This window comes from Pseudochaenichthys georgianus, chromosome 9, assembly GCF_902827115.2.
Source record: "Pseudochaenichthys georgianus chromosome 9, fPseGeo1.2, whole genome shotgun sequence".
NCBI lineage: Eukaryota > Metazoa > Chordata > Actinopteri > Perciformes > Channichthyidae > Pseudochaenichthys > Pseudochaenichthys georgianus.
Window position 1 is genome coordinate 39,147,164 of NC_047511.1, and position 8,817 is coordinate 39,155,980.

The window sequence follows — 8,817 nt, forward strand, 5'->3', positions numbered from 1 at the left end:
CTTCTTGTGGAACCTACTGCTGCAGGTCGCCCTTGAAAAAGAGATCATTGATCTCAATGGGATTTCACCTGGATAAATAAAGGTTTTGAATTGAATCATAATGTTGCCACCAATATGGCTGTTTAGTAGAAAATGTAGTTAAAATCTATACTTTATGTATGCTCGTATGCTTTCACGTGGAGAGTAAACATTTACACACTAGACAAAGACAAAATTAGTTATGTACTATAAACATCTTTTAGCTATTTAAAAAGTTAATATTTCCCCGTTGCATTTAAGACAAAGAAAGCTAAGGTAACTGCATAGTAGCATGTGTCAGGGCATATAAATGTATTAAACATGGAAAAAAAATCCCCGTGGCTCTGTTTAAGATTTATGTAGTTAAACATACGATCCATTACATACTCTGCTTGTGTTTTTAGAGCCGGAGCTAAATTCAGATTACAGATGGCACTTAGGCCTCATCGGTTACATCACCAGTTACAGCTGTGAATTTATAGCATAAGGTACGTTTTGATTTCTCCATGGGTATCAAGTATAAGATAGATACTGCCCCATAAAAGAAATAACGGAGGAACGTGTCAGGGAAGTTATCATCTGACTAACTTTGGGGTTTCCCAGAATAACCATAAACTGGTTATAGTTAAGTATGTCGCATGCGTACGCAGGTGCAATGGGTTGACATGCGTTCGTCAGGGGATGTGAGCCGCAGCGGTTATCCTAACTCGCTCCACCATTACAGGACAACCTCAGAGGGAAGCAGCCAAACTGATTTATAACTTCAACCAGGAGAACAGCTGCTCAGCTCGCTGTCAACTAACCTCAGTCTGGACGGATATCCATCCACTTCTTAATTTAGTATGACCACGGCAACCTCCCAGATACTACGCAAGACATGGCCTTTACCAGGGAGAACATGCTCAATGTGAACTGAAGCAAAGCCTGATACAGATCTTAGTATTACTGATGCAACATGTGCCTGATGTGATACTTCTCCTGCTGTTTGCTGATTGGTCTGTGACTGTAAGTGAAAGGTAGAGCATTGTGGCCCATGGTGAAGAAACTCTGTGGGAGACAGAATCCCTCAGATAAGTGAGTGCCTCTGGGTCTGGAAGCCGGCCCACCTCGGGATAACAGGCAAGAAGAAATGCAGGATCCGTATCTGCCTCAGTTTACGCTCCCACCACCACCACCACCACATCTCATCAACAATCTCTCGCTCCCTCTCTCCTGATGCCTGCAGAGCCTAAACTCAAAACAGCTGCTTGGAATACCAGACTGATGAAATCCTGTTATGGGCTTTTTCTTTCTCTTCCTGCTGTACAATCACGTTTTATTAGAATGGATTGAAGCGTTTAAGGTACAATTAAAGAGGGAAAACATTTCTTTATGTGAGCTAAACAGTCGTGGGGATATATGGGTATGAGACATTTGGGACAGTCCAACAACAGAGGATAGTTTCATATAAAAACCAAATGGCCTGTTATCACTTCATCTTAAATGGTTTATTATGCACATAAGTTGATTTTTGGTCGAAAACTATTTGCTTATTAATCAATTGTAGCATTATTTTTGACAGCAATGTCCCCAAATCACTACTTTAATCCTCTTTATTTTGAGAATTTGTTTTTCTAATGGCCGTTGTGCAATATTATCTGGAATTTGCAGCTCAAACTATTACATAATTAATCAACTAACAATGTCAAACAAGAGTAAGAGTAACCATAAAGCAAGAAGAAGCTGCAAAGATCTCATTTATGGATACAAATGACTGATTATCAGAAATGGTTTCAGGACCAACAGACTGCCAGTCTTTGGGAGTGAGTCTGACTAACCTCCTGGTAAATCCAGCCCCCCCCCCTGCTCCAGGTTAAGACCTCAGAACAGACATGACTAAGCTGGTATTCACATGACACATGATACGTGTCTCCACCGCCCACACCTCACTCTCGCAGAGCTTCAATTCGTGCCAAAAAAATATACCTTTCTGATAATGAGCAGATGTGGAGGACTGGAGATAGCAAGCGTTGTCTTTCCATCGCTTCCACTCATCTGTCATCTCTCATAACGGTTCAACCCCGCAGTGACAGTAAGGGCGGACTGGATAATATCCTGACATTAGAATCCCATGCTGAAGAGGCAATATGTTTTCAATCGAGAAATACGTTTTTAATTTAAGATCTGTTTTGTCTTGTGACCTCGAGAATCTAAATTCAAGGCTTGTCCTACCGAAAGATTTACACGCCTGATGTGGACATGCTTTGGTTTATTGAAAGAAGAGTTTTGTTGTTGTTCGTACAACATCTCTTAAACTCCTTCAATGCCAGAGGGAAAAGCAGAGTTTTTGGAGTGAGCTCAGGTGCATTAGTGATCTTCACCTTTGGCCAAATGTATCTCAACAAACACAAGTTTACATTTTCCCAGGCAAAAGCAATGTACCAAACAGCGCGGAAACTCTGGCCAAACACAGCGGATGAGAAAAACACATTAATTGATAAAAACACATTTGCACACATATTCGTCTTGGCACATCAAAGGGATTCATTGATGTCACTGAACATGGGGGAGTCTGCGGCTGGAGAGGGGAGATGTTGGTTATCCTTTCCTCAAAGGGTGCTGAGATGCTCCTGATGGGCCACGCGCGCGAGAAGCCAGAGAGCGCTATAAACAGAATTTCTAATGTCAGGCGGGCGGGCGGGTGGGTGGGTTTAGGTAGTGAACTAGCAGAGAACGGGGTAAAGGGAGGAATTGACGCCAGGCTTTCCACAGAGACCAAAGAGGGAAGGATACAGACCAGGACTGACACCATTTCATACACTTCGACACAAATGATGCTAGGAAGTCAACGTGAGCACGCTCTGAAAATGAACGGCATGTTCCTGTAAGACTGCATGAGAAAGTGTGTGTGAAGCTACTGAAGCTAATAACATCATATTAGGATGTGACATCCATTGACTTGAATTGTCTTTGGGTGATTTGTCCACGTAGCGGCAGGTAAAGAGGCTCCTTTCTAATCCCCACTTTAAACAGCGTCGCTTTGTGTCGCACTAATTACACCTGACCTTGATTACCCTTACGTAACACAACAAGTAATTTGCTGAGACACAGTTGTTGAAATACGCAACTGTTATCAATTAAAACGCTTCTATTTTTTTTAAAGTGCAAATATCAATCCAAACAACGCCCTTCCTCTCAAACTAAATCGTGATTAATATAATATTTCAAAACCGTTTTTCCCCCTAATTTAATTTCCTTAACCCCAATACTGAGTTCATCATCGAAATGAATCCTCCAGACGAGGGCTCCCAGCCAGCGATGGCATTTCTGCGGTTGCTCGGGATCTGTTTTTAATTGAACAGTGCCACTAAATTGATGTAGATGTGTTTGCCTTTGAAGGAAAACTCTTCTAAAAACTATAGACCTAGTCAAAATGTTTAGCTCTGTTGACACAGTGCTTGGCTAAAAAAATATTTGCGCCCTAACGTTCAGGAATACAACTCTGAGGGTTGTCAGACTGTGAGCCCTGCACACTGTTCCCTCTGTTGCAAAGTATCCACACAGCCTCACCTGCACCCCCCCTCCACCCCCGACACTCAAACACACAGACGGGCAGCACGCATGGTTGCATGTGTGCAGACTCTCACACACACAAACACATGGTGAGCGAAATGCCAAGTGAGCCACCTGATGAAAAGACACCTCCACACCAACAGCGTTTGCTTATGCAGGGAGAGGCCCTTTTATTCAGTGGGACAATGTCTGTGTTGACTTTTCTTTGTCTGCACATTTTTAAGCACCAAAAAGCAGCAGAAAGAATGGGAAAAAAGAAGTCAGAGAGGCATGCAATCGCGGCCAGCGACATGTTCAGACTTATACAAGCTCTCCATTCATATGTCAATCTCAAAACATTTTCTACTCCACAATCATGCTCTGGAGTCCCACTGCGTATATTTGATGAAGATATATTCGAGTGGCTAACCTCGCTCTCGCATACGTGCAAACCTCTCACACACAAGAGGCATTTCACTTTTTAGTGATGATGATGATGATGTACTCGCTGAGTTATCTATAAGTGCTGATGAAGCGGGCAAGAGGTGGCGTCAAGCCGAGTGTGTGCTCACCAATTAAATCTGGCACTAGTCTGTCACTACGGGAACAATGAGGCGATAATCACGTAAATTAATTGACAAACAATACGCTTGATTTGTCAGGGAAGATAAAACTTGGTCTAGCCCCGCACAGCACAGCAGGGAGAAGTCTGGAGGAACATCTCTGCAAACATAAAACCTCCTCCTCAGCTCTCAGTGGATTACAGCAGAATGTCAGCTCCGAGCAGGCTTTAAATCAGTTATGTTGGTCCTCAGGGGAACTCTGTGCTGATCCCATGTAGGCCTGTCTCTCATTGCTCATGCTAGGGTTGCCACATCCAAATGTAAAAGCCTGGGCCTCAAATCCTTCATCACGTTGCACATTTCAGGCTGAAATCCCAGCATGAGGACTCTTGAGCAACACCTCGTAACTATAATTGAGCCGTGTGTCTTCTAAGTGCTGATATGTGTGGAGTATATATATAAGTTGCTTCAGATGGCTTTATTATTACACAAAATCACTAAGATGCCAGACCAGAAAGGGGAATTGTAAATGGATACATGCAGGAAATGTAAAAAAAAAGAAGGCTTCGATCAGTTATTCCAGAGAATAATTACAAAGCTATGAAACTTGACCCCGGATATGAAAGCAGTGGATTTCATCAGAATGGCATTAATCACATGATCTGTTTGAAAGCCATAACTTTATGGTGTCTCGTGCAGGACGACCACATTGCACACTACACTTATAAAACTAATCCATCAGTGCCTACCGGGCTTTCCAAGACACATAAGCTATAATAAACTTGGAATATTTTTGAGAGGTGACAACAAAAATGTGCTTACACTGCAGACACAATTTAATCTCACAGCCCAATCAGCCCTTTCCCACAGGGCGATGATGCGTGATAAATGTCCAGTTCAGTAGTTAAACTAAGTTGTTTGCCAGACATTGCTGCGATCCACGGGTAAATATCCTCTGACTGTATTGAACCTCATCCACAGGTGTAAATAAGCCGAAACCCAGAATGCGAGCCTAAATAAGTGCTGTGTCAAACCCCTCATCCATCAAACTCACTGCGTTCCCACTAAGCCATGAGCAACATGGAGGACCTTAAGACGTCTGCTAAGTATGCCAGCCATTGTCTGCAAGCATGTTTTCTGCCACGCTGATGATTGACACAGTCAGCTCACCCTGTCCCATTGACCTCATTCTATTCTTTTCCTAATATGGGGGATTATACCTCTGAATTTTAAATCGTCTCCAATTATTCGCTACTTTGCCTCAAGTAACAAGAACAACGGTTTTTAATTTTCAACTTTGCTTTGCTGGACAAAAACACAAGGGGGTGAAAATGCTTTCATACGAGAGACTCACATGTGACAAAACAAAGAAGAGGCTAGATAATAGGCTGCTAAAAATTCTGTGAGGCTCTTTCCTTGATTCTATAAAGACATCTAGCAAAGCTTCCTGCTAAGAAAAGGCACTATATATTATAATGTGCCAAATATGATTACATTTACAAAGTCTGGCATCCAAAAGCAACGAGATATGCAATCTCCACAGTGGTATGTATCACCTAGTGTGAGCATAGTAGCCATTTAGTTAATGAGCCCCAATGGGGACCTCCAATGAAGCCATCAAGACTGCTCAGAATAACAATGGTCAACTAACGCCTTTCTAATTGAATGGAAGGTAGAGGGAGGCGAGGGGAGAGGGCCAGAAACAGTGAAAAGGAGACAGAAAAAAGGGGGGTTGTGGGGTGGGGGTCGTCTTTTCAATCAGATGCCTGCCAGGCTTTAACGAAAGTACTTGTTTTTTGGGGGGATGTGACATGGATTGGGGGATGGACAAGCTCGGAGGAACACAGCTCTCCAGCAGGGATTATTACAAGGAAGTTTGCATAGTTAAATTGTATTTAGTGCGTTAGCAATCCAAATATTGTTGGTTAAAATGCTTTAAATCATGCATGTTTGTTGGTAATCAGTATTCATTGTGAATACTATAACACGCTTTTTAATCTAATGCGGGATTTCTAATTATGAACTTTCTAATGTGACTTCATTAATCACATGTGTAGTGTTACCAACTGGTGAAGGCTTATTGTGACGTCGTCATGCTTCACTAACCTGTTGTTAAGGAATGTTTAATATGTGATTTTTATGGCTATACAAAAAAAGGTGCGAGAATAATCCGTGTAGTCGTTAAAAGCCCCTTTAGAGATTTGTGTACAACTGATGTGATGCAACAAGTGCATCAACAACACGTACTTAAGAGACTGTCAACCTTATCTAGACTTTTAAAAGTCTCCAGAGAACTGCTGTCACAGACACTGCACCGACATGTGTGTCAAAGCATAGTATTACACTGTTGTGACAGTACAATATGTCTCCAGGAACCACTTTTTGTATTCTTGCACAAGAAGGTGTGCAAAAATGTATGGTTAAAAAGGACTATCACTCACTTTCCTGCAAACTTAAGCAACCCAGGAACAAAACAGGAAAAAGGCAAAACAATATAGTGGCTAACTCAATAATATCCTGTTATTCTAAAATATAAAAAATATTTTGGCTTTTCACTACAAAATGTAAGAGATGGTAGCACAAAACATAGCTCAAGCAAAGCAAGGTCACTTTTGAGAATATAATCAAGATGCTGCATGGGTGTTTCAGGGTATTTTCGACAATGAGTAGCCATACATTTTATATAAATAAAAAAGAATGAGTCATGTGTCTGAACTTTGAGACGAATGAGAAGTTGTCAAATGCGAGGGCTGGGTGGCAGGGAGAAATGTATATCCCCAAAAAAAGAACAAAGAAGTAGTTAGTACTCCTTGAGAGGCCACTCGGAGGGAATATGGCGGTCTGGCAGTGCACAAGGAACTTTTACGCACGGCCAGAAGTTTTAGCAGAGTGCTATTTGAGCGAGGAAAGAGTGAATTATCCACGGGGACACTTACTGTTCTTGCACTCGGAGACAGTGCACCGTTGGATAGGTATGGGTTGGAGAGGTCTGGGATCATGAGAAACGGGTAGCCAGGATAGTGAGGACTCTTAAAAAAGCCACCATCTTGCTGCCTCCTCAGTGCTGCAGGGGGAGAGAAGTGTTAGTTATTAAATAAAACGACTACACAACTGATAAGATATAGCAAAACAATGAGTGTGTTTCATTTTTTACCTTCACTGAAGTAGTCTCTTGCTTTCTCATAACTTTCTAAGTCGGGTCTGGTTTGGGGGCGCCTCTCTGCTTGCTGACAAGGGGAAACAAAAACACACTGAGGGAAAGAAAGTATTGAAACTTTCAACAGCATAAACTCTTATTTCTCGTCATGCTGAGCAGATGAGAAGTATTACATGTGCAGTTTCCTTACCTCTGAGTCTGACGAGCTGCTGTTGTTTTCCGATTCGTTCACTAAGGAGGATTTCAGATCATCCAAATCCCTTTCCGCTGACACATTTTCGGATATCTTTTCCTCCTGCTCCCCTTCGTCTTTAAAAGAAATCATCTCATCATTGGCCCCCAAATCATCCCCACCACCTCCGTTTAGCTGTGGCATTTTTGCAGAATAGATTGTATCGAGGATAGGGGGGGAAACAATAACAATTGACTGTTTATGTGTATCGGATCAGTCCAAACTGGAGTAGTAAACTAACTACAAGAAACTGTTCATGTTTCAAACGCCCCTTCTCAACCACTGAACGTGCTCCCGTGGTCCATGACGAGCCTGGCGATAATAATCCACAGTAAAAGTTACGACGGGGATGAAACAAATATCGATGCGCGTTTGGCGTCAACGGCCGGATGCGCAGCAACTTGGCAAAGTTTGGTCTCCTTCGCAGCTTGTGGACAACTTGTGGCCCCTGAGTGTCTCCGTGTTGTGCTGCAGAGGAATGGGACTCTCTCCTCCTACAGAGCCCGGGGACAACATAAACTACAGTCCGACCGAGAAGGCTTACACAAGAGCAAGAAACACGTCCGATTTCATCTCCTAATATCCATGTGTGAGAAAACAATGGCTGGAGTAAAACAAAAAAAACAACAGAAAAAACACGACCGTCAGGCTGCAGTTTTCTTCACTTCTCTCTCGCTTGTTTCTCTCCACGATTCGCTGGTGTGTCTAACAAAGTTGGCAAAAAGAGGAATAAAACCCGATGATAAAAGTGTGTAACGAAAAATGTTCAGCTGGACGTAGTCGCCCTTTCCCTCCACATTGCTGCCGGGGAATGCGCCCTGAAAACTACTTGGTTGTTCAAGTGGAAGAAAAAGCGCAGCCCGTCCGTAGGGGAGGAGTTAGCTATGAAAACCGACACTTCATTCAGCTCCGTGTGGATCCGCTATTCTTCAGCCTGCACACCAACGCACAGCCGCACACAGCAGAGAAATTAGGGTATTTTAACAAAATAATGGAGGGAAAAAATATAGAGGAAGCGCAATCAAATAAATGTATGCACGTTTTTTGTTGTTATTTTTTTTAATCATAATAATATAAATTGTTAGGCAGCAATAATAATAATAATAATAATAATAATAATGATATAACTTGAATAATAATAATACATTAATTAAACATATTATACATAATATTTATTTGAAATACTTTATTATTGTATACGTAATACAATTGAGATTTTCGTTAGAACATATTATTTATTTATGTTATACATTTTTCTTTCAATATAACACAAAAGAGGGGACAGATTTAGATTAAAATCCATTCAGATATCCTGT

General features: G+C 41.9%; 1 protein-coding gene across 2 annotated transcripts in view; it reads right to left on the reverse strand.

The window, feature by feature from the left end:
• The window catches only part of tcf7l1b (transcription factor 7 like 1b), a 33,161-nt gene extending 24,821 nt beyond the window's left edge, over nt 1-8,340 (reverse strand). For both annotated transcript variants that reach the window (XM_034091795.2, XM_034091793.2), the window contains exons 1-3: nt 7,460-8,340; nt 7,267-7,339; nt 7,049-7,176 (exon numbers count right to left, since the gene is read on the reverse strand). In XM_034091795.2, coding sequence (XP_033947686.1) covers nt 7,049-7,176; nt 7,267-7,339; nt 7,460-7,645 — 387 coding nt within the window. In that variant the 5' untranslated portion in view covers nt 7,646-8,340. The remainder of the gene's footprint in view (nt 1-7,048; nt 7,177-7,266; nt 7,340-7,459) is intronic.
• Nucleotides 8,341-8,817: the final 477 nt, after the last annotated feature.